The sequence below is a fragment of the Salvelinus namaycush genome, chromosome 30 (assembly GCF_016432855.1).
Source record: "Salvelinus namaycush isolate Seneca chromosome 30, SaNama_1.0, whole genome shotgun sequence".
Classification (NCBI taxonomy): domain Eukaryota; kingdom Metazoa; phylum Chordata; class Actinopteri; order Salmoniformes; family Salmonidae; genus Salvelinus; species Salvelinus namaycush.
Genome location: NC_052336.1, coordinates 7,687,724 through 7,713,673, shown reverse-complemented (window position 1 = coordinate 7,713,673; position 25,950 = coordinate 7,687,724). Strand labels below are relative to the sequence as shown.

The 25,950-nt window shown below is 43.6% G+C and overlaps 1 protein-coding gene and 1 long non-coding RNA gene across 7 annotated transcripts in view; both read right to left on the bottom strand.

The window, feature by feature from the left end:
- Positions 1-6,241: 6,241 nt before the first annotated feature.
- On the bottom strand, positions 6,242-7,204 carry LOC120024712. The gene is made up of 2 exons (XR_005472934.1): positions 6,976-7,204; positions 6,242-6,679 (listed from the first exon to the last, which is right to left on the bottom strand). It is a non-coding gene; the product is annotated as an uncharacterized LOC120024712 (long non-coding RNA).
- Positions 7,205-8,952: 1,748 nt separating this feature from the next.
- Positions 8,953-25,950, bottom strand: part of LOC120024696 (transient receptor potential cation channel subfamily M member 7-like) — an 80,729-nt gene continuing 63,731 nt past the window's right edge. For 3 of the 6 annotated variants that reach the window (XM_038968940.1, XM_038968944.1, XM_038968943.1), the window contains 15 exons: positions 25,785-25,881; positions 25,570-25,649; positions 24,194-24,231; positions 23,207-23,238; positions 23,022-23,069; positions 22,164-22,208; positions 21,951-22,016; positions 17,312-17,392; positions 17,119-17,186; positions 16,805-16,939; positions 14,576-14,658; positions 14,231-14,436; positions 10,627-10,678; positions 10,358-10,464; positions 8,953-10,117 (listed from right to left, as the gene is read on the bottom strand). In XM_038968940.1, the coding sequence (XP_038824868.1) occupies positions 10,014-10,117; positions 10,358-10,464; positions 10,627-10,678; positions 14,231-14,436; positions 14,576-14,658; positions 16,805-16,939; positions 17,119-17,186; positions 17,312-17,392; positions 21,951-22,016; positions 22,164-22,208; positions 23,022-23,069; positions 23,207-23,238; positions 24,194-24,231; positions 25,570-25,649; positions 25,785-25,881 (1,242 nt within the window). In that variant the 3' untranslated portion in view covers positions 8,953-10,013. Of the gene's footprint in view, positions 10,118-10,357; positions 10,465-10,626; positions 10,679-14,230; positions 14,437-14,575; positions 14,659-16,804; positions 16,940-17,118; positions 17,187-17,311; positions 17,393-21,950; positions 22,017-22,163; positions 22,209-23,021; positions 23,070-23,206; positions 23,239-24,193; positions 24,232-25,569; positions 25,650-25,784; positions 25,882-25,950 lie in introns of those variants that run through there. The other 3 variants (XM_038968941.1, XR_005472927.1, XR_005472928.1) reach the window with 3 other exon arrangements.

Sequence of the window (25,950 nt, the reverse complement as noted above, 5' to 3'; positions counted from 1 at the left end):
CCACATCAAGATGAGATCAGATTGTGACACTCAAATAGCACAAACTACTAGCTATCAAGATGAGTGACAGACTGTTATTCAAGAGTCTGTCACTATCTGATCTCATCTTGATGATGGCTACTAGTTTCTGTTATGCCGGCTTTCCATCTGATATACACTTATCCCGTTTATTCTCACACCCCTGAGCCATGGGAAGAGCAGTATTATCTGCTACTTTTTCTCCAACTTGTTTATACTATCAGCACTGTCTGCTGACCCACACTGTACACACAAGCCTTGCTCTCTGACTAGCCGGCACTCACCCCAAGCAGCCAAGCAAACCTTGCAAATGAGTTTGACCCCCTTTCCCCTGCTTCCCATACAATGTCTCTCTGTCCCAGAGTAGATTTCTGGCTAAGAGTGACTGTTTAATGTCACCAATAGTCTCTGGGATGGAGGGGATCCGAAGTGTGCGATGGAGTTAAGTGTGAGACCAGCCATTGTATATCTGAACCATCAAAGGGTCTGTATAGCCCTCGGCCTCTCAGAACATGCAAAACAGACTGACCTGATTTCCTACCATAAACACAACATATTCACACATGGCTGAGAGCTGAGCTGATGTTGTCAATGTGTGACTGTTATATCCTGTTGACATGTTTTCTCCCAGTAGACTAACAGCAGCCCGTCCACTGCTGTGGTTCATCATGGGGAACTGGCTAACATATTAATGCCCAATTATTATCACTAGTTCTATTGACACTGTCTGTTTAGATGAAGGGGGACATTCTTACTGGCTCCCAGATAGGACTCTCGGGACTGGATCTCAAAAACAAGCAAAGGGAGGGACTGAGAAGGGGGAATTGATGAGAGACCAGGATGGAGAAGGTGAGGAATGGAGATGCAGGGAGTCAGACAGAAGTCTGGGGGTTTGAGAAACATGTTCAACTCTCTGACCTCAATGACCTTAGACACCCAGTAGAATGATCACTGACCGGCTGATGGCTGGGCTGGGGACTGATGCTAGTCATGCTGTGTTGGTATCTCTAAACTGGACAGGTGACAGTGAATAACTCTAGACTGGACAGTGAATGATATCTATAGACTGGACAGTGAATGATATCTATAGACTGGACAGGGGACAATGAAGGATGTTCTCTATAGACTGGACAGGGGGCAGTGAATGATGTTTGCGCTAGACTGGACAGGGGGCAGTGAATGATGTTTGCGCTAGACTGGACAGGGGGCAGTGAATGATGTTAGCGCTAGACTGGACAGGGGGCAGTGAATGATGTTAGCGCTAGACTGGACAGGGGGCAGTGAATGATGTTCGCGCTAGACTGGACAGGGGGCAGTGAAGGATGTTCGCGCTAGACTGGACAGGGGGCAATGAATGATGTTAGCGCTAGACTGGACAGGGGGCAGTGAATGATGTTCGCTCTAGACTGGACAGGGGGCAGTGAATGATGTTCGCTCTAGACTGGACAGGGGGCAGTGAATGATGTTCGCTCTAGACTGGACAGGGGGCAGTGAATGATGTTCGCGCTAGACTGGACAGGGGGCAGTGAATGATGTTCGCGCTAGACTGGACAGGGGGCAGTGAATGATGTTAGCTCTAGACTGGACAGGGGGCAGTGAATGATGTTAGCTCTAGACTGGACAGGGGGCAGTGAATGATGTTAGCTCTAGACTGGACAGGGGGCAGTGAATGATGTTAGCTCTAGACTGGACAGGGGGCAGTGAATGATGTTAGCTCTAGACTGGACAGGGGGCAGTGAATGATGTTAGCTCTAGACTGGACAGGGGGCAGTGAATGATGTTAGCTCTAGACTGGACAGGGGGCAGTGAATGATGTTAGCTCTAGACTGGACAGGGGGCAGTGAATGATGTTAGCTCTAGACTGGACAGGGGGCAGTGAATGATGTTAGCTCTAGACTGGACAGGGGGCAGTGAATGATGTTAGCTCTAGACTGGACAGGGGGCAGTGAATGATGTTAGCTCTAGACTGGACAGGGGGCAGTGAATGATGTTAGCTCTAGACTGGACAGGGGGCAGTGAATGATGTTAGCTCTAGACTGGACAGGGGGCAGTGAATGATGTTAGCTCTAGACTGGACAGGGGGCAGTGAATGATGTTAGCTCTAGACTGGACAGGGGGCAGTGAATGATGTTAGCTCTAGACTGGACAGGGGGCAGTGAATGATGTTAGCTCTAGACTGGACAGGGGGCAGTGAATGATGTTTGCGCTAGACTGGACAGGGGGCAGTGAATGATGTTAGCTCTAGACTGGACAGGGGGCAGTGAATGATGTTAGCTCTAGACTGGACTGTGGACAGGGAGTAGTGCATGTCACTAGACTGTGGACGGGGAGTAGTGAATGTCACTAGACTGGACGGGGAGTAGTGAATGTCACTAGACTGTGGACGGGGAGTAGTGAATGTCACTAGACTGTGGACGGGGAGTAGTGAATGTCACTAGACTGTGGACGGGGAGTAGTGAATGTCACTAGACTGTGGACGGGGAGTAGTGAATGTCACTAGACTGTGGACGGGGAGTAGTGAATGTCACTAGACTGTGGACGGGGAGTAGTGAATGTCACTAGACTGTGGACGGGGAGTAGTGAATGTCACTAGACTGTGGACGGGGAGTAGTGAATGTCACTAGACTGTGGACGGGGAGTAGTGAATGTCACTAGACTGTGGACGGGGAGTAGTGAATGTCACTAGACTGTGGACGGGGAGTAGTGAATGTCACTAGACTGTGGACGGGGAGTAGTGAATGTCACTAGACTGTGGACGGGGAGTAGTGAATGTCACTAGACTGTGGACGGGGAGTAGTGAATGTCACTAGACTGTGGACGGGGAGTAGTGAATGTCACTAGACTGTGGACGGGGAGTAGTGAATGTCACTAGACTGTGGACGGGGAGTAGTGAATGTCACTAGACTGTGGACGGGGAGTAGTGAATGTCACTAGACTGTGGACGGGGAGTAGTGAATGTCACTAGACTGTGGACGGGGAGTAGTGAATGTCACTAGACTGTGGACGGGGAGTAGTGAATGTCACTAGACTGTGGACGGGGAGTAGTGAATGTCACTAGACTGTGGACGGGGAGTAGTGAATGTCACTAGACTGTGGACGGGGAGTAGTGAATGTCACTAGACTGTGGACGGGGAGTAGTGAATGTCACTAGACTGTGGACGGGGAGTAGTGAATGTCACTAGACTGTGGACGGGGAGTAGTGAATGTCACTAGACTGTGGACGGGGAGTAGTGAATGTCACTAGACTGTGGACGGGGAGTAGTGAATGTCACTAGACTGTGGACGGGGAGTAGTGAATGTCACTAGACTGTGGACGGGGAGTAGTGAATGTCACTAGACTGTGGACGGGGAGTAGTGAATGTCACTAGACTGTGGACGGGGAGTAGTGAATGTCACTAGACTGTGGACGGGGAGTAGTGAATGTCACTAGACTGTGGACGGGGAGTAGTGAATGTCACTAGACTGTGGACGGGGAGTAGTGAATGTCACTAGACTGTGGACGGGGAGTAGTGAATGTCACTAGACTGTGGACGGGGAGTAGTGAATGTCACTAGACTGTGGACGGGGAGTAGTGAATGTCACTAGACTGTGGACGGGGAGTAGTGAATGTCACTAGACTGTGGACGGGGAGTAGTGAATGTCACTAGACTGTGGACGGGGAGTAGTGAATGTCACTAGACTGTGGACGGGGAGTAGTGAATGTCACTAGACTGTGGACGGGGAGTAGTGAATGTCACTAGACTGTGGACGGGGAGTAGTGAATGATGTTTACTTCATTCTGGGTTTCTTGTGCTGTGAGTTTGACATCTGCTCTTACAGCAGCTGTTACATGTGGCAAATGGGTGTGTATGGGTATTTGTAATGTTGTTTTTGGTTTTAAATATACTTAACTACCCTCTCCATTTCTATTGTCCAGTGTAAAGTTATAACAAGCAGTGTGTGTAACGGTGTGTTTGTGTTGTGGTCAGCAGTAGTAGATGAGGGTACGAGTCTATCAGGACCTAGCATCTGCCATCAAGCGGAACATTCCTGATGTGACGGGAACCACGGGGCGGCGCTGTAAGTTACACACACAGCTTGTATTACCCTGTCAGATAGTGACGTCACAGCTGTGCTTTACTCCGTGCAGACTAGAGTTAGTTAAATAAAACAAGGCACGTCAGTTAAGAACCAATTCTTATTGAGTGACGGCCTACCCCGGCCAAACCTGGACGATGCTGGACCAATTGTGCGCCGCCCTATGGGACTCCCAATCACGGCCGGTTGTGATACAACCTGGAATCTAACCAGGGTCTGTAGTGACGCCTCTAGGACTGAGATGCAGTGCCTTAGACCGCTGCGCCACCCGGGAGCCCCTAGAGTAATTTCAACGGTCTGTGATTTAAGGAAAATACTCTCATCCTGTCTGGTTTATACTGTTATGTTGTTATTCCTGTTTTTCTTTCAGGATACAGACAGGGATATTATATTAGACTAGCATTTAGATTTATATTCTAGAAGTTATATTCTACTCAATATAGATCTCTGCAGTTGTACATGTGTTTTTAAGTGATCAAATAAATGAAATCAATCAGTTGGTATAGAGTGTGTGTTGGGAAGGTTATAGGGGAGCAGGGCACACACACACACTGCACTTTACCAGGTAACATCCACACACTCCAGCAGCATCACGGACAGGTAAAATCTCATACCGCCTGAGATCAGAGCACCAATCTACCGCAGGCTTCCTGTCCAGATCCTCATCTACCAATCTTTCACTCCTTTATCTCTCTATCCCACCAGGTTCTGAATTATCAGAGAAGGAAATATCTGCTCTATACACAAATCAACATCCTACTGCTATTACACAGTGACACACTGGTAGTGCAAGCAGTGGTGTAAAGTACTTAAGTAGTAGTTTAAATTCTTTTTACTTAAATTGTTTATTTGGGGTATCTGTACTTCACTTTACTATTTCTATTTTTGACTACTTTTACTTCACTACATTCCTAAAGAAAATAATTTACTTTTTACCCCAGACATTTTCCCTTACAAAAAGGACTAATTACAGTTTTAATGCTTAGCAGGACAGGAAACTGGTCCCATTCACGTAAGAGAAAAAACATCCCTGTTCATCCCTACTTCATCTGATCTGGCGGACTCACTAAACACAAATGCTTAGTTTGTAAATTATGTCCGAGTGTTGAGTGTGCTGTTAGCTTAATATAAGGAATTTGAAATTATTGATACTTGAGTATATTTTAGCAATTCCATTTACTTTGATACTTAAAACATTGGTAAATGTTAGACTGATGTAAATAATGAGTTTCTCTAATTGGAAAATCATGTCAATGTTTTGCAAACTCTAAATCAATAACCTGAGGCAATATGAACTCTATTGGTTCGACACCAACACATTCAGACAGTTTGTACACTGTCTCACTGTTTTCTTTCTTTGGTATAACAACAGATCTCCTAATAACATTTTAGAGTAGACATTAACAGATGTAGTAAAACAATAACTTACCAATATTCTATGTGGACTTCCACAGACATGATTCTTCTCTCTAGTGTGTGTGTGAGTGTGAAATGCGAAAGAGACGTGAGAGCAGGTGGGCACTGTTACAGATAAGCTGAGTGACTCCCCCTCTATCCACCTGTTACCTGAAAGGGCATGGTTAGATGGGGGCCGGGTAGAAAGAGTCAGATTCTAGAATATTCCCCAATATGCTGGAGGATATTACAGTGCATTTGACAGAGGCTAATAGAGTGGATAGAATGAATAATAAACAGCTCTAAGTTCCATGGAATACAGTGGTGGTAAAATGTAGTAAAACTCCAAATGGCAGAGTGGTAATTCCCTCTCCCTCATCACAACTGGATTAAATTCCCCTCTTGGCTGAAGTGTGATCTCTATCACAAGTTTGATAATAAACTGTCATCTTTATACAGCCATATAAAAACTAAAACGAAAGACGTTGTACCTCTACAATAAAATAACACACAGAGGAATAACATTTTTGGGGATAGAATCCAGTCTCGGCCTACACACAAAATCAGATCAAATCAAATCCTTTGACCGCTATAAAGGCCAAGGCAGTATATCTATTGCATCATCACACCCGGTAAGAAAGTGAAAAAGGCAAAGTGAAGATGGGAAAGATTGCCTGGCACAAGATCCAATAATAACACAACACCAGTAAATGTCCAACAGCACCCCCCCAACACACAAAGTCAATACTAATTGATTCATAGAATTTATGTGATCATTTAAAAATACACGTACAGCCTATACAACTGCAGAGGTCTACATTGAGTACAATATCATTTCTAGAATGTAAAACTAAATGCTAGTCAGTCTATAATATCTTTGTCTGTATAACGAAAGAAAAACAGACAAGGAATAACATAAGACATGACAGTATAAAACAGAGACACAGGATGAGAGTATTTCCCTCAGATCACAGAGTTGAAATGACTGTAGACTTCATCATGTTGCACATCCTTAGTTTCATTGTGAACAATCATTAATAGAATCAGATCAGGACCCAGGATCTTAAAAAACGCTCCTCCTCTCCCTCTCTTAATATCCACTCATCTATTGGAGAACACACTTATTATCCTTCTTCTTCACTCTCTCAACCTTTCCTCCGCGGCTCACCTCCTTCACCATCGCCACCATCTGGTCAGACAGTAGAGCACATGTTACAGAGAGCATGTAGGAGATAAATCAAATGAAGGTATATTTGTCATATTATATGCACAGGATACACGTGGAGTATACTATACAGTACAATGAAATGCTTAAAGAAATAGTATGACTTGGCTGGGATTGGATCCCATGCCTTATCCATGCTCCCTGATTTAACACTTCTGAACTACTGTTCAGGTTCAGATACTGTAGCTTTACCTCAGACAATACATGAAGATACATTGAGTATGGTGCCACCTATTGTTTAGAACAGGAATAACACCCACCTCCTTGGTGTCTGGGAATCCTCCGGCCTCCAGTTTAGAGTAGGCCAGTTTACCATTCACTGTTACCTCGAAACTGGCTGTAGGACAAACCATGAGCAGTTAGAATATAACTTAATAATCTACTGAGGTATTGATCAAATCTAATGGATGGACCATCAGAGTGTAGTCAGTTGAAATCCGATGGGATCTGTAACGTCGTTCTGTGTGTAAAGCACAGCTGTGACGTCACTATGACAGGGTAATTACAAGCTGTGTGTGTAACTTACAGCGCCGCCCCGTGGTTCCCGTCACCGTCGCATCAGGAACGTTCCGCTTGATGGCAGATGCTAGGTCCTGATAGCGAGAGTCGTACCCTCATCCACTACTGCAGACCACAACACAAACACACCACACACATACACACACAGTGTTTTTAACATACAATGTTTTGAAGTTACATATTCGACACACTGACATCACATTGACGTCTTACATCAGCAGTTACTTACACACTCGGCATGTCACACAGCATGTCATATCTATAACTTTACACTGGACAATAGAAATGGAGAGGGTAGTTGAAATGTTGGTAAAAGTTAGACTGATGATGTAAATAATGAGTTTCTCTAATTGGAAAATCATGTCAATCATGTCAGTTTTTGTGTGCAAACTCTTTAAATCAATAACCTGAGGCAATATGAACTCTATTGGTTCCACACCAACACATTCAGACAGTTTGTACACTGTCTCAGTGTTGTTTTTCTTTGGTATAACAACAGATCTCCTAATAACATTTTAGAGTAGACATTAACAGATGTAGTAAAACAATAACTTACCAATATTCTATGTGGACTTCCACAGACATGATTCTTCTCTCTTGGTAGTTTCTCCTCTGGGACGTGTTTATGTGTGAGAGCAATGGGAAAGAGACTTAAGTGCGAGCAGGTGAGCACTGTTACGAACAAGGTGAGTAAACTGCAGATTCACTGGCCTCCATATAACCACGCCTTTCCAGGTAACAAGTAGACTGGTTCATCAAGCCTAGACAGGAAGTGGTTTTAAAAAATCTTCTGCTATTCGACACAGACTTTCAATATACTGTACTCTGCTCTCTCTATTGGCCAAAGATCAAAAAGCATTTTGTCTATTTTCACAGAAATTTGCAAACTACAAATTCATAAGAAATAAAAACAACAAACATATGGAAGCCTACTATCACTAATAACTACTACCGCTAACTTATTACTACTACTAAGGCCTAGATTCAATCAGAGCATTAACCAGCGATAGCAGACACCTGCATAGTGGATGACTTGGTGGTGGAACTGTGTTAGAGCTGTCAAATCGGTGAGCAGCTGCTCTGGCATCTTCATGAAGCCACACCTGCCCCCATTCGCTTTAGAAGTTCAGAACGAGAAAGTGTAGCCTATATAGAAATAACTACATTCAAATGTAAAAATCATTCAACAAAATAAGGGTTTTATCATCCTAATCGAGATGTAGATTACATCTCACATTCCAGTGTTGGAACTTAACTCCGTGCAGCCTAGGCAATGTCCAGTTCAGGTATAATGCCAGGAGCCACTGGTGGATTTGACAGCTCTGACGCAGCTCCACCAAACAGCAATGTGGATGTAAAATGGACATATTACTGTACATACTATTATTTTACACAATGTTGCTTTCCACTGGACTTTGTGACAACACCAAGAAGAGTTTCATCACTGTTGATCGATGTTCCTAAACTTCTAAAGATGTAGGTGGAGATGAGGTTTGTGAAAAGGATGAAAGCGTTCCCATCCAGACCTAACTGTAGGGTAAAGGTGTCGGGTTACAGACGAGTAACTGATGAATAGCTGTTGGCTACTGGGTTCTTTACCAGCTGGCGAGAGAGTGTTTCTCTCTGTGGGCATCTGTCTGCCAGCAGCTGCAGTCTTTCTGAAGAATGTGGGGGCCTCATCCCCATCAGACAGTATCAGCATCATACTGTACAAGGAATGGAACATAACTGTCATTTTATTAGTTTAAAATGTTATACAGTAGAACATGTATAGAGTAATAGACCCTTACACTCCCCTGAAAAAAACAGCATCTGCTTCTGCTCAGTAGCAGATATAAGTATCTATAAGATACACTAGATTGGTATTTGCTCATTCAATACGTGATGACAAAGAAATAACAATAATAGTACCAGCATTGTAACATTTAAAAACTATCAGCAATATTCAGTGGACACATTTCAGAAGAGTTCAACACAATACAATTATTACATATATGTACTGTAAAAGTTGCATTGCAATCTGCCCATATTTTACAAGATTTTCAAATTCATGTGTCTTCTCATTAAATATGAACCACTAATGCCATAATAATACATGTATTTTACATTTATAAAAAAGTATCTGGTGACATTCTGTATAAAGTGTTGCAAATTGTATCTCAGCAGGTTGACCCTTACAGTCTTGCATTACAGACAGACAATGCACTTTAGTTTATACAAGGCAACTTTTCATAGTTCAGAATAAGTACTATACTGTCTCTTTATGCAATGATATTGTACCTGTTGATAGCCATTTATATATAGATATATACACACTCATAACATATAAACTTGTAGTAAAAAACATCTTTAAAAAGTTTTGTTCCCCATTTACATTTTTTAATTTTTTTAAAATCATCTTGGTTGCTGATTGGCCTTGGTTGGGCAGATACAAAAGTAACAGTTCTGCATGCATGCGTCTCCATGGAAACACAGGTGTGGCTCTTCCAGTTGATTGGATGAGGTGTGTCATGGCTAGACCCACCTTATCCAGCTTTTGTCAAATGAATGAAAAAAGTATATATATATATATATTTTTTGCTAACCCTAAATATTTTCCTAACATTAACATAATTCTCCTAACCTGCTGCGTTAAGTCCGTCAAATCTGATGCTAATTTGACAAAAGCTGGATCCCTTCTAGCCATGAGCTGTGCGCACTACTTCTTCCTCCCTCCTCTCTGGCATTGGCCAATAGAATAACAGCACCGGCCTCTTCTCTCTGGTTGTGTCCTATAGGATCAGAGCATGAGCCTCATTGAGTGGCGGGTCCCGCTTCCGGGGTCGTGTGATTCATCCTGAGGCAGCATCAGTTTGTCCGGTGTGTACTCGTTCCGCTTCAGATCTGAAGCGACACAGGAAGAGGAGAGAGATGAGGCAGACAGCCAGGCATCCATCTACTACATAAAGCTGAAATAACAAATGTCACTACTCCATTGTCCTAGAGCCTTATATTTGAATATGCATTGTCCCCTCTCGCCCACAGTCCTCTGTCCCTATAGCAAAAGATAAGCTCACCTCGTCTCCATAGTAATGGACACACTCAGATGCAAACGGTAAACAAACAAGAGAGAGAATTCCCTACCAGGAAGTTTGAGTTTCCTGCAGCAAGAGTTGCAGTGGTGTTTGGCCCGGAAGTTTCTGATGGCGTCGTCTCCCAGGTTGGCAGGACCAAATATCATGTCATATGACCTACAGATTAGTCAAGAGAACATTATTAATTATGTGAGCATTCTAAAGGTACAAATATTGTGTTGTATGATCTATGGATTAAAATAGAATGGGAGTGTTATAAAATATTTGGAACAAAGTGAAACATGAGTTTTGAATGTGAGAACAAACAGGTTTACACACCCCTTCTCTCCACTCTTTATGACAGATGGATCAGTCAGAATCTCCCCCACTCCTAAAAACACAAAGATAGCAGTTACTAAATGGGAGGGACTTGTATTTACAGGATTTTGACCAGCCCCGCACAACTCTCCCCTGGTGTTCTCATATATTCAGTCACTGAAGGGTCAGGGGTTAAAAGTTAGGGGTTGGAGGTCAGTATTACCTTGTAGGTCCAGCACTAACAGCTCTGCCTGGGTATACTCATATGTCAAGTCACTGAAGCATAGGGTTGCACATTTTGGGGAATATTCAGAGGTGGAAACTTTCCGTGGGAATTAACGGGAATATATGCAAATTAATATTAATACCATTTAAATGTAGATGTTTTTGCATTGGATACATTTACCATATCATATGGAGACAGAAACATTTTACATTATAAGTACAGTCGTGGCCAAAAGTTTTGAGAATGACACAAATATACATTTTCAAAGTTTGCTGCTTCAGTGTCCTTAGATATTTTTGTCAGATGTTACTATGGAATACTGAAGTATAATTACAAGCATTTCATAAGTGTCAAAGGCTTTTATTGACAATTACATGAAGTTGATGCAAAGAGTCAATATTTGCAGTGTTGACCCTTCTTTTTCAAGACCTCTGCAATCTGCCCTGGCATGCTGTCAATTAACTTCTGGGCCACTTCCTGACTGATGGCAGCTCATTCTTGCATAATCAATGCTTGGAGTTTGTCAGAATTTGTGGGTTTTTGTTTGTCCACCCGCCTCTTGAGGATTGACCACAAGTCAATCTGGGGAGTTTCCTGGCCATGGACCCAAAATATCGATGTTTTGTTCCCCGAGCCACTTAGTTATCACTTTTGCCTTATGGCAAGGTACTCCATCATGCTGGAAAAGGCATTGTTCGTCAAACTTTTCCTGGATGGTTGGGAGAAGTTGCTCTCGGAGGATGTGTTGGCACCATTCTTTATTCATGGCTGTGTTCTCAATGATCTATCGCATCTCCCAAAAATGTTTTCAACATACGTCTGTCTGTATAATGATAGTCTAGAAACTATAGCTTTGGTTGTCTTCCTCTCAGGTGCCATGTCTTCTCCCTGGACCTCCGCAATGTCCACCTCTTGAACATCAGACTCTGAGGCCTCATATTTACTGTCACTTTCAAACCTTGTTGAGGATGGCTCGTTGTCAGTCTCAAAAAGCCAAAAATCTGCCCGGACGGCCACAAATTGTTCAACCCTTGCAGTGGTCAGCCTGTTGCGTGCTTTGGTGTGTGTGTTCCCAAACAAGGACCAGTTGCACTCTGAGGCGGCTGATGTTGTTGGGATTTGGAGGATGATGGGGAAGAGGCTCAGATCTACAAAGTCCCTTCCACCAGGTGGCTGATGAGATATGTTGGCACGACTGCCATATTGCATCTCCATCCCAAAGCCCTTGCTTGGAAGTGTACTTCGCGACTGCCAAGAACCTTGCCCTCATCCAGGCCAAGGTGGCGAGACACGGTAGTGATGACACCATAGGCCTTGTTGATCTCTGCACCAGACAGGATGCTCTTGCCAGCATACTTGGGGTCCAACATTGTACGCTGCGGCATGTATGGGCTTCAGGCAGAAGTCCTCACGCTTTTTGATGTATTTCAGAACTGCAGTTTCCTATGCTTGGAGCAACAGTGAAGTGGGCATGGCAGTACGGATTTCTTCTCTTACATCTGCAAGCAGAGTCTGAACAGCAGACAGGATGGCATTGTCTCCCTCAATCCGTGCAATGGCTACTGCTATAGGTTTCAGGAGTTTCAGGCTGCTTACTACTCTCTTCCAAAATACATCTTCCAGGAGGATCCTCTTGATGGGGCTGTCCATATCGGCAGACTGTGATATGGCCATTTCTTGGAGAGACTCCTTCCCCTCCAGGAAACTGTCAAACATGATGACAACACTACCCCAATGGGTGTTGCTGGGCAGCTTCAATGTGGTGCTTATTTTCTCACATTGCTTGGTGAGGTATTTTGCTGCTATAACTTGATGACCCTTCACATACCTAACCATTTCCTTGGCTTTCTTGTAGAGTGTATCCATTGTTTTCAGTGCCATGATGTCCTTGAGGAGCAGATTCAATGCATGAGGAGCACAGCCAATGGGTGTGATGTGAGGGTATGACTTCATGTTCGCAGCATTGTCTGTCACCAGTGCAAATACCTTCTGTGGTCCAAGGTCATTGATGACTGCCTTCAGCTCATCTGCAATGTAGAGACCGGTGTGTCTGTTGACCCTTGTGTCTGTGCTCTTGTAGAATACTAGTTGAGGGGAGGAGATGATGTAGTTAATTATTCCTTGCCCACGAACATTCAACCACCCATCAGAGATGATTGCAATACAGTCTGCTTTCTCTATGATTTGCTTGACCTTCACTTGAACTCTGTTGAACTCTACATCCAGCAAATGAGTAGATAAAGCATGTCTGGTTGGAGGGGTGTATGCTGGGCGAAGAACATTCAGAAATCTCTTCCAATACACATTGCCTGTGAGCATCAGAGGTGAACCAGTTGTATACACAGCTCGAGCAAGACATTCATCAGCATTTCTCTGACTGCGTTCCTCAAAAAGAAAATCTGATTCCAGGAGGACCATGAGCTGTTGCTATCGATAAGGTGTCTGATTCTTCGTTTTCAACTTGAATAGAAGTAGAGGGACTTTTGTCAGAGGTTGCTTGTTGTGAGCGCTGAGGGAACTTTGTGCACTTGGCCAGATGATTCTGCGTCTTTGTTGCATTCTTCACATACGATTTGGCACAGTATTTGCAAATGTACACAGCTTTTCCTTCTACATTAGCTGCAGTGTAATGTCTCCACACATCAGATACTGCCTGTGGCATTTTCCTGTAAAGATTAGAAAAAAATGAGTAAAAAATAAATAAATACAATTACATGTACAGATAAATAGTTAAGCAGTAAGATTAAACAACTCCTTTGTAAGATAAATGTTTTAAAATGAAACATGTATGGAAACAGGTGAATTAACACTCTTCAGTCAGCAGGCACAAGCAAGCTAAAACCCACATGGTAGAAAAACTAACTAGCAGAAATTGTTAACAAGGTAGAAATTATTTAAACATTTTGCTGTAGGCTACTATTTACTAGTTAACAAAAAAATCAAGTATATCATAAAATATATTCACCCCACCCAGTATTGTAATCAAAACGTACCAGAAAGCATGTAGTCCTTGGCTCAGACAGTGTAGTATTGTGGGCTCAACAGCATCTCATTAGTGTGCAAGATCTTGAGAATCAGCTGTACATGTGATGGAAGAGTGCACTGCACATGTGAGGGAAGAATGCACTGTGCATGCAGAGGGTTGCAATTCCATTGAATTGGGGATAGTTTAAACAAAATATGCCACAACACCTAGAATTACCTTATGTGTATCGCACAAAAAAAAGGTTAATTATTATAAGCTAACTTTTTTTTATGAATTTAAGAAAAATTCCCAGGCTTAACTTCACATGGAAAATTTCCCAACAAATTCTGGAAATTTACCATATATTTCCAGACCATTTGCAACCCTACTGAAGGGTCTGGGGTTAAAGGTTAGGGCTTGAAGGTCAGTATTACCTTGTAGGTCCAGCACTAACAGCTCTCCCCGGGTGTACTCGTATGTCCAGTGGCTGAAGGCCAGCATGGTCTCCTCCAGAAGGTTGGTTGGGACAATCTCGTCCCCGTTGTTATTGTTAAACTTCCTGAACTCTCCAGTAATACACTCCTCTATAGCGAACCACTGGCCTGCTGAGTGACAGTACAACAGAAACACCTCCAGAAACCTACAGAGAGAGAGGTAGGCACTGTGTCTTCTGAAATTCATGTTTAAAATGTCAAAAGACATACATTTGTTATGGTTAGCAGCTGAAAACAAGCAGCTAAATGAGAAGTGTGCCATATAGCTCTGGTGTGTTCGTTTACCTGGGAGAGTAAGGGATTGTCTTGGGCCTCATTTGGTTGAATGCAAATGTTAGTTTCTGAGCAGCTCTCTGCTGTTGAATTTCCTGTCAAGAGAGAACAAATGAGAGAGAAATGATACCAGTGAGGTATTTCAATATTTCCACATTGAATAGCCTTGAATAGACCAGAGGAAGGAAGGATAGACAAGGAAGGAAAGAAGGATGAATAGAATGGACGAAGAGAGGGTGGTGGAAATGATCATACATTAAAAAGGAAAACTAACCATAGAGTTGTCCTGCTATGGTGTGTCATTATGAAGAGTGTGTGTATGTACACAGAGGTGGAGTCAATGACGTACAGTTTATACGGTGCATTCAGAAATTATTCAGACCCCTTAAATTTTTCCACATTTTGTTACATTACAGCCTTATTCTAAAATGGATTCAATTGTTTTTTCCCCCTCATCAAATCTACACACAATGTCCCATTATGACAAAGCGAAAAAAGGGTTTTTAGAAGCGTTTGCAAATGTATTTCTAAACTGAAATATAACATTTACATAAGTATTCAGACACTTTACTCAGTACTTTGTTGAAGCACCTTTGGCAGCGATTACAGCCTCGAGTCTTCTTGGGTATGACGCTACAAGCTTGGCACACCTGTATTTGGGGAGTTTCTCCCATTCTTCTCTGCAGATCCTCTCAAGCTCTGTCAGATTGGATGGGGAGCGTCGCTGCACAGTTTTTTTTCAGGTCTCTCCAGAGATGTTTGATCGGGTTCAAGTCCGGGCTCTGGGATATGCTCAAGGACATTCAGAGACTTGTCCCGAAGCCACTCCTGCGTTGTCTTGGCTGTGTGCTTAGGATCGTTGTCCTGTGGGAAGGTGAACCTTCGCCACATACTTTGTTCCTGAGCGCTCTGGAGCAGGTTTTCATCAAGGATCACTTTGCTCCGTTCATCTTTCCCTCAATCCTGACTAGTCTCCCAGTCCCTGCTGCTGACAAAACATCCCCACAGCATGATGCTGCCACCACCATGCTTCACCGTAGGGATGGTGCCAGGATTCCGCCAGACGTGACGCTTGGAATTTAGGCCAGAGAGTTCAATCTTGGTTTCATCAGACCAGAACATTTTGTTTCTCATGGTCTGAGAGTCCTTTAGGTGCCTTTTGGCAAACTCCAAGCAGGCTGTCATGTGCCTCTTACTGAGGAGTGACTTCCGTCTGGCCACTCTACCATAAAGACCTGATTGGTGGAGCGCTGCAGAGATGGGAGAACCTTCCAGAAGGACAAACATCTCCACAGAGGAACTCTAGAGCTCTGTCAGAGTGACCATCAGGTTCTTGGTCACCTCCCTGACCAAGGCCCTTCTCCCCTGAGTGCTCAGTTTGGCCACTGTGTTCTTGGGGACATTCAATGCTGCAGAAATGTTTTGGTACCCTTCCCCAGATCTGTGCCTCGACACAATCCTGTCTCGGAGCTCTACTGACAATTCCTTCGACCTCATGACTTGGTTTTAGCTCTGACATTCACTGTCAACTGTGGGACCTTACATAGACAGGTGTGTGCCTTTCCAAATCATGTCCAATCAATTGAAATTACCACAGGTGGACTCCAATAAAGTTGTAGAAACATCTCAAGGATGATCAATGGAAACAAGATGTACCTGAGCTCAATTTCGAGCCTCATAGCAAAGGGTCTGAATACTTATGTAAATAAGGTGTCTGTTTTACATTTGTAATACATTCGCAAAATTTTTAAGTCAAGGGGTCTCAATACTTTCCGAATGCACTGTAAACCCTGGATAGCTGACACTATGTCTTGGCCAATAAGAGCCTTTGAAGCCACCATGTCGCCATATTCATACTCCTCCTTTCAGGGCTTTAAGTACTGGGAATGAATCAGGGAACAAAGACACTGAGTGTACAACACATGGCTATTTCCATGACATAGACTGACCAGGTGAATCCAGGTGAAAGCTATGATCCCTTATTGATGTCACTTGTTAAATCCACTTCAATCAGTGTAGATGAAGGGGAGGAGTCAGGTTAAAGAAGGATTTTTAAGCCTTGAGACATGGATTATGTATGTGTGCCATTCAGAGGGTGAATGGGCGAGACAAAAGATTTAAGTGGGGGGAAGACTCAATATTAGGAAGGTGTTCTTAAAGTTTTGTACCCTCAGTGTGTATATATATATATATATCTCATTGGGTAAAGCGCAGTGTGTGTGAGAGTGTGTTCTCCTCTACCCTGAGACAGAGCAGCAGTACAGTGTCCTCCTTGTAGATGCTCTGCCAGGTCTGGACCACCTCTGGTAGGAAGGACTTAACGATATACAGGTGACCTGGCTTCAGAATGTCATACTCCGACCACGTACACAGCACCTAGAGTACAATAAAATAGTTATAGTTTATTGTCCTCCAGAGAAATACATTATTGTACAACAATGCAACAACAAAAGCAACAAACCAATAGCAATACTTTTTAATGTTCAGTTCCATCTCTGTTACATGTAGTGAAGACACTAGACAGTAGTGACCACACACACACACACCAACTGTACCTTGAGTGCACGTCGCAGCCCCCCTCCCATCTCCTCCTTGCTGAGGAACTCTATCTTGGCACAGAGACCTTTGTGAGCCCAGGAGGACATGCTGTTGTTGATGGTGTTGGGAGAACTCTCCTCCAGACGATACACTGTTACTGGCTCACCTACAGGGAGCAGCACACACACACACACACACACACACAGAGACCTTTGTGAGCCCAGGAGGACATGCTGTTGTTGATGGTGTTGGGAGAACTCTCCTCCAGACGATACACTGTTACTGGCTCACCTACAGGGAGCAGCACACACACACACACAGAGAGAGAGTGTGGGTGTGTATTAAATACAGAATTGCAGCCACACAGGATAGATGGTTTATAGGTTCAACTGGTTTGGGTGTGTCAGGGGGAGTTGGGATATGCAAAAACACATTTCCAATTCACACCTGTATAATAAAATAGGACAAATAAGCACCCACCAAATTATTAATATTATTTATAGGTTAAAATGGCTTCCTTATCTCCCTTAACTGGCCATGATATGTCCCACTTTATGTCCTCATTCTAACAGACTGGGTGGTGTCACCTCGTCTGTCACATGTCCAGTTCTCCAGGGTTGGGGTGAGACAGTTCTCTCTCATTGTTTATACATTTCTGTTTACTTCCTGAATTGAAACGGATGTGACCCCAACACCGCAGTCCTTTAAACTAGATAGACTACAGCTGAGTCAGACAGTAGGACACAGTCCGTGAAAGAAATTGAAACCCGACTCCGTGTGGTGCCTGATGAAATGGACCCAGGCAGCACTGGGGTGAAGGGGATGTGTAATACTGTATCTTACCTCAAGGGGGCACTGGGGTGAAGGGGACGTGTAACATTGTATCTTACCTCTAGGGCAGGGGTCGGGAACCTATGGCTCCCGAGCCAGGTGTGGCTCTTTTGATGATTGCATCTGGCTCGCAGATAAAACAAAAAATTCTCACTATTTTTTTTTTTAAATAAATTTTATCCCCTTTTCTCCCCAATTTTCGTGGTATCCAATCGCTAGTAATTACTATCTTGTCTCATCGCTACAACTCCTTGTTTTAATCCATCCATCGATTTTTCACTGCTCATGTCCTGTTCAGGGCTGCAGGAGCAATTGTCCATTATTTTAATTAAATGATACTGGCCTACGTTGGCCGTTGCTAGGTAAAACAGGTAAACGCCTCCTTTTGAATCAGTCTGCTCGGTCATTAGCTCAAAGCTAACCCTTCGACGAAGAAGATGGCAAAAAGAAAAAAAGATGACGAGTATCGTACATTTCAGGACGAATGGACCGAAGAATTCGCCTTTGTGGAGAGAGCAGGTTCTGCGGTGTGTCTAATTTGCAATGACAAAATTACATCGATGAAACGGTCGAATGTAAAGCGGCACTTCGACACGCGCCATGCTACCTTTGCATCAAAATACCCTGCGGGAGACAGCAGAAAGAAAGCGTGCCAAGAGCTACTGAGCAGGGTGCAAGCTAGTGTCATGACGTTGGGTTGGGGGTAGGTTTATGACAGTCATAAATACCTCTTGCCCCCTTTTTCTCTCTCCCTACTATAACTGATGTGACATAAGGAAACCCATGGGTTAACATAGAGGTTCTGGTAACATCAGAAGTTGGGGGAAATGAACTATATTCTGGTGATCCAACCAACTGAACATATGCGGTGGTACTTAAGGTATATTATGTCAGTTCGGTTGCCCTCTGACACATTCTCATCAAGGATTGAATGACAAACTCTACTGTGGAAAGTCTAAATGTCAGAGATATCGGATTCACATGGAATTGTTGTTTAATTCAAATGTTTGAATATGACATTATTTGTGAAGAGATAAAATGTAATTTTAGCTTCCAAAGGAGAGATCTGTGCTTTCATAAGTTTCTCTGCTCACAGTGGTCCGCCCCTGTGAAGAGGAATGGGTTATAAACCTTTCAGACACACCCCTCTCCCTCCACTATAAAAGCCATTGAACCAGAATATAACTTTCTGTTCCGGGTACTCTAGGATGACGATCCAGTGTCAGAATGGTTCAGATAATCACTATAGATGAAGCCAACATCAGCATGGACTTTGATTGTGAATGGTATGAACTTTGAACTCGTATTCACTACAGAAGTGATATCTCCTAGCCTTGGAGTTAGCCACAGCTAAACGCAGGTTCGGAAGGACAGTCCAAGTATCCTGTCTAATACACACAACGTTCCCGTGACTACCAGAGACATTCTTCAAAGGACAGAGGACTCGGGTGATGACACGGGCCATCTACCACCAACCTACTGAAGCGCAGCTCAGAGTAAATATTGATTGCATTTTCCTCTTCAAATGGGCGATAATTTAGAATGCATAAGATACTGTATTTACGATAGCACAGCTCGCCTATGTTCAAGTCTCCCGCGCTTTCACTAGGACTTCCCCCTTCCCTTTGTGTAACAAGCTGTCATATCTATTCCGCCCGCTAGGGACGTTTTTCTGTATGACGTAATTTGTGACCAAGTTATGATTTAATTGTGTATGTGTGTTTCTGTGTGATTAGTTAGGTATTTAGTAAATAAATAATTAAACCCAATTTTGTATTGCTGATTCAACTTGTTAGCCAGGATTCTTGCAGATAATCAAGGACTTACAACTTTCAGATGAGACTGAATAAAATGACGATTAATGTGACTGCTATTTAGTAAAATATTACTAAATCTTTAAGAGTTTATTCGAAAGATAACAGCTCTATAAATATTCTTTCGTGGTGTCCCTCTAGTTAATTCATATTTACATGATTAGTTCAATCAGGTAATATTAATTACGGAGAAATTATTTTATAGAATAGCATGTCATAGCAATTAATCTGGCATAGTCAAAGACACGACACTAGCCAGCAGCAACTCCGCGTATGGACCCGGCAAGGTGACTATAATTCCGCTAGCTTTGCTGGATCTTTAGCAATAGTGAGGAACGGAAAACCATTCACAGATGGCGAGTATGCTAAAACGTTCATGCTGGATGTAGCCAATGAACTTTTTGATGATCTTCCGAACAAAGACAAGATAATTAAACGGATACAAGACATGCCTCTGTCGGCAAGAACTGTTCATGATCGTACCATCGTGATGGCAAACAAAGTGGAGGAAACGCAAGTGAAGGACATAAATGCAGCGCCGTTCTTTTCCCTGGCTTTGGATGAGTCAACAGACGTGAGCCATTTGTCGCAGTTCAGCGTGATTGCAAGATATGCTGTTGGTGACACACTGCGCGAAGAAAGTCTTGCAGTTCTGCCATTAAAAGGGTCCACAAGAGGTGAGGATTTATTTAAGTCTTTCATGGAGTTTGCTCAAGAAAAAAATCTACCTATGGATAAACTTCTCTCAGTGTGTACTGATGGTGCTCCGTGTATGGTGGGGAATAAAAAAGGATTTGTGGCGCTTCTCCGTGAACATGAAAATAGACCCATCCTAAGTTTCCATTGCATTCTACACCAGGAGGCACTTTGTGCTCAGATGTGTGACAGGCAGTTTGGGGAAGTGATGTCGCTGGTCATTCGTGTGATCAACTTTATTGTTGCTCGAGCCTTAAATGATCGCCAGTTTAAAACACTGCTGGATGAAGTTGGAAATAACTATCCTGGTCTGCTTTTGCACAGCAATGTGCGTTGGTTGTCAAGAGGGAAGGTGCTTAGCCGTTTTGCGGCTTGCCTGAAAGAAATCCTGACTTTCCTTGAAATGAAAGGCATCGAGCATCCTGAGCTAGCCGAAACTGAGTGGCTCCTCAAGTTTTACTATCTCGTAGATATGACTGAACATCTGAACCAGCTCAACGTGAAAATGCAAGGCATTGGAAATACAGTGTTATCCCTTCAACAAGCTGTGTTTGCTTTTGAAAACAAGCTAGAACTTTTCATCATGGATCTTGAAACAGGTCGTTTACTACATTTTGAAAAACTGAGCCAATTTAAAGATGCATGCACAGCAAGTGAGCCTATTCAAAACTTTGATCTCCACCAGCTAGCTCGCTGCACATCCAGTCTCCTACAGTCCTTCAAAGCACGCTTTGGAGAATTTCGTGAGCACACTCGTCTTTTTAAGTTCATCACCCTTCCAAACGAGTGTTCACTGAACACAGCCGACCTGAGTTACATTCCTGGTGTCTCCGTCAGAGATTTTGAAGCAGAAGTGGCTGACCTGAAGGCCTCAGACATGTGGGTGAATAAGTTCAAGTCACTGAATGAAGATTTGGAAAGAATCACACGACAGAAAGCGGAGTTGGCGAGCAAGCACATGTGGACAGAAATGAAAACTTCAACCCGAAGACCAGCTGATTCTCAAAACTTGGAACGCGCTTCCTGTCACATACCACACACTGCAGCGTGTGAGTATTGCTGTATTGACCATGTTTGGATCTACGTATGCATGTGAGCAGTCATTCTCACATCTTAAAAACATCAAGTCCAACCTACGATCACGTTTAACGGATGAAAGCCTCAACGCTTGCATGAAGCTTAACCTCACCAAGTACCAACCAGACTACAAAGACATCAGCAAATCCATGCAGCACCAGAAGTCGCATTAATGGTGAGTATTATAACAACATTATTTAAGAATAAATTCAGAGGCTTATTATACTGACATTTAGTTGAATTCACTTTTAAAATATATTATATGCCTCTCACTGAAATAAATTTCCAAATTTTTTGCTTTCATGGCTCTCTTAGTCAAAAAGGTTCCCGACCCCTGCTCTAGGGGGTACTGGGGTGAAGGGGATGTGTAATACTGTATCTTACCTCTAGGGGGTACTGGGGTGAAAGGGACATGTAATACTGTATCTTACCTCTAGGGGGCACTGGGGTGAAGGGGATGCTCTGAGACAGCCTCATCAGGTTGTTACGCTCCACAGCTACAGGGAGGGAAACATACACACAGAGTCAAATACACACAACATTGGCAGGAGGCTACAGTAGTCAAATGACATCCTACTCCATGTAGTGGGGAATAGGGTGTGACTTGAGACTGACTACAGTATGCTTTAAGGTCCAAACCTCACCTGAGTATTGGTAGCTTTCCATTGGCTTGAAAGGGGAACCAATTGCTAAAAAAAATAAAAATGACAAATAAAAATGTTAGTCAGTTTTTCAAATCCAATCCGATCAAATCTAAAGTTTAATTGTGATATGCATGGTTACAGGAAGTGTACACAACAACAAAATGCTTACTTGCAAGCTCTCCTCTCATGACTATTGCTAATAAAAGTACAAGTAAAAAATAAGAAAGAAATAAGCATGTAGGGAAGAGAATAAGAATGAAAAAGTAGAGGTGAAGAGGTGAATTCATTTTAGTGGTACAGGGCTAGATCACATCACAATGAGTTAGACGTAGTTAAAGGGATAGATCACATCACAATGAGTTAGACGTAGTTAAAGGGATAGTTCACATCACAATGAGTTAGACGTAGTTAAAGGGATAGTTCACATCACAATGAGTTAGACGTAGTTAAAGGGATAGTTCACATCACAATGAGTTAGACGTAGTTAAAGGGATAGTTCACATCACAATGAGTTAGACGTAGTTAAAGGGATAGTTCACATCACAATGAGTTAGACGTAGTTAAAGGGATAGTTCACATCACAATGAGTTAGACGTAGTTAAAGGGATAGATCACATCACAATGAGTTAGATGTAGTTAAAGGGATAGTTCACATCACAATGAGTTAGATGTAGTTAAAGGGATAGTTCACATCACAATGAGTTAGATGTAGTTAAAGGGATAGATCACATCACAATGAGTTAGATGTAGTTAAAGGGATAGATCACATCACAATGAGTTAGATGTAGTTAAAGGGATGGTTCACATCTCAAGGAGTTAGAAGTAGATTTATTAAAGGGAAAGTTCACAGCCACTCACAATCCTTCCTGCTCCCCAGGTGGGCGTGTCTGTAGAGACATGATGCAGCTGAGAGGAAGGAGAGAAAATATAATTTGCCAAAGAAGTGAATAGAGAGGTGAACAGCCTGTTCATCTCAGATAAAGAAATCAGGAACTATCAAGTTACAGTAATAGTACAGACAGCAAGTTCCAATGGACACATACCATTTATACCTGAGTCCTCCCCTGGTGCCCTGCTGAGAGAGAGAACACACAACGGACATTAACCTCCACCTCATAGAGATCATTACATTTGTTGTCGTCTCTACCTTCTTGCCCTTTGTGCTGTTGTCTGTGCCCAATAATTGTTTGTACCATGTTTTGTGCTGCTACCATGTTGTGTTGCTACCATGTTGTTGTAGTAATGTTGTGTTGCTACCATGCAGTGTTTCCATGTGTTGCTGTCATGCTATGTTGTTGTCTTAGTTCTCTCTTTATGTAGTGTTGTGGTGTCTCTCGACGTGATATGTGTTTTTTTAAATCCCAGCCCCCGTCCCCGCAGGAGGTCTTTTGCCCTCTGGTAGGCCGTCATTGTAAATAAGAATTTGTTCTTAACTGACTTGCCAAGTTAAATAAAGGTTAAATAAATAAAAAACTTGGAAATAACCCATTTTGCATGTACATTGTCATTGAGGATTTCCATCATTTGAAAGTAGTGGGACTTCCAGGTCATCAGGAGGGATCAGCCAATGAATTATACTTGTGAGCAAACATTCCGTAACTGCAGGTGGCAGTAGATCACCAACCTTGGCTTTATACCTGTTCAAACAACACACTCCAAGTAGCAGTATGCACCATTTCAGTTTGTTTACCAACACATAGAAGTAGTAGAAGAAAAAGTACTACTTCAAAATGGAGATCACCTATTAATTAACACATACTAACACTACGGGCAACCATCCACTCCCCCTAATAGCTGTGTTGGGAATGTGATTGGAACATTGTTTCCGGTCACCATGGTAACGGTAAGCCAGGCTTGGCCCAGGGTTACGAGCCAAACTGTGGGAACACTGAACTGATCAACAACCAAGAGATCTACTAGACCCACGGCTGTAAGTGAATTCATCTACTCTACTCTTCCAGGGCTGTAAGTGTAAGTTGACCCCAGCTGAAAAACCAGGATGATGGTAGGAATGCATGCCAGGTACTTACAGACTGCTGGCCTGAGCTGTCTTGACCTGAGCCCTCTCCTGAGGAGAGGAAAACATGCCAGTTAGTCAGTCATACAGCCAGTCGGTCGTACAGTCAGCCAGCCAGTCGGTCGTACAGTCAGCCAGCCAGTCGGTCGTACAGTCAGCCAGCCAGTCGGTCGTACAGTCAGCCAGCCAGTCGGTCGTACAGTCAGCCAGCCAGTCGGTCGTACAGTCAGCCAGCCAGGCGGTCGTACAGCCAGCCAGCCAGTCGGTCGTACAGCCAGCCAGTCATACAGACAGTCAGTCAGGCATACAGTCAGTCAGTCAGTCAGTCACTCAGTCAGTCACTCAGTCGTAGTCACTCAGTCGTAGTCAGTCAGTCGCAGTCAGTCGTAGTCAGTCAGTCGTGGTACAGTCAGTCAGTCGTGGTACAGTCAGTCAGTCGTGGTACAGTCAGTCAGTCGTGGTACAGTCAGTCAGTCGTGGTACAGTCAGTCAGTCGTGGTACAGTCAGTCAGTCGTGGTACAGTCAGTCAGTCGTGGTACAGTCAGTCAGTCGTGGTACAGTCAGTCAGTCGTGGTACAGTCAGTCAGTCGTAGTCAGTCAGTCAGTCGTAGTCAGTCAGTCAGTCGTAGTCAGTCAGTCAGTCAGTGACTAGTCGTAGTCACTCAGTCAGTCGTAGTCAGTCGTAGTCAGTCACTCGTAGTCAGTCACTCGTGGTACAGTCAGTCACTCGTGGTACAGTCAGTCACTCGTAGTCAGCCACGCATAGTCAGTCAGTCACTCGTAGTCAGTCAGTCACCCGTAGTCAGTCACTCGTAGTCACTCACTCACTCAGTCAGTCGTAGTCAGTCAGTTGTAGTCAGTCAGTCAGTCGTAGTCAGTCAGTCAGTCGTAGTCAGTCAGTCAGTCGTAGTCAGTCAGTCAGTCGTAGTCAGTCAGTCAGTCGTAGTCAGTCAGTCAGTCAGTTGTAGTCGGTGGTACAGTCAGTCAGTCAGTGGTACAGTCAGTCAGTCAGTCAGTGGTACAGTCAGTCAGTCAGTGGTACAGTAGGTGGTACAGTCAGTCAGTCAGTTAGTCAGTGGTACAGTCAGTCAGTCAGTCAGTCAGTCAGTGGTAGTCAGTCACTTGTAGTGAATCACTTGTCAGTCAGTGGTACAGTCAGTCAGTCAGTGGTACAGTCAGTCAGTGGTACAGTCAGTCAGTGGTAGTCAGTCACTTGTAGTGAATCACTTGTCAGTCAGTGGTACAGTCAGTCAGTCAGTGGTACAGTCAGTCAGTGGTAGTCAGTCACTTGTAGTGAATCACTTGTCAGTCAGTGGTACAGTCAGTCAGTAGTGATTTCAGAACCTGAAGGGGTGTGAGACATCATACAGTTATGGGACAGTTCTCACCAGTAGTAGTGCAGCTCTGGGGTCTTCGTGGATGAGGATGTCTTCCGCTGACACGCCGCTCCTCTCTCTCTTACTCAGAGCTGCAGACACACAACAACCAAAGACCCTTTCAGTTAGCACACATAGTATACATGTCGTGACCTCTGGCAGGTCTTCTCAGGGTTCTGCAGTGTATTCATGTGTCTAGAAGCACAGGTCTATCTTCCTGGACTTACAGGAGTCTGGATGGAGGAAGGAGGGACTCCGGTCAAACTCAGTGAAGCCAGCATACGAGTTGACCATCCTCATATTACCTTGGCCTTCAGGATGACCCTGTAGACAGAGAGAAAGACACACTGGCATCAGTATCTAGGAGCAACTTCCTTCTACTGGGCTCAGCTG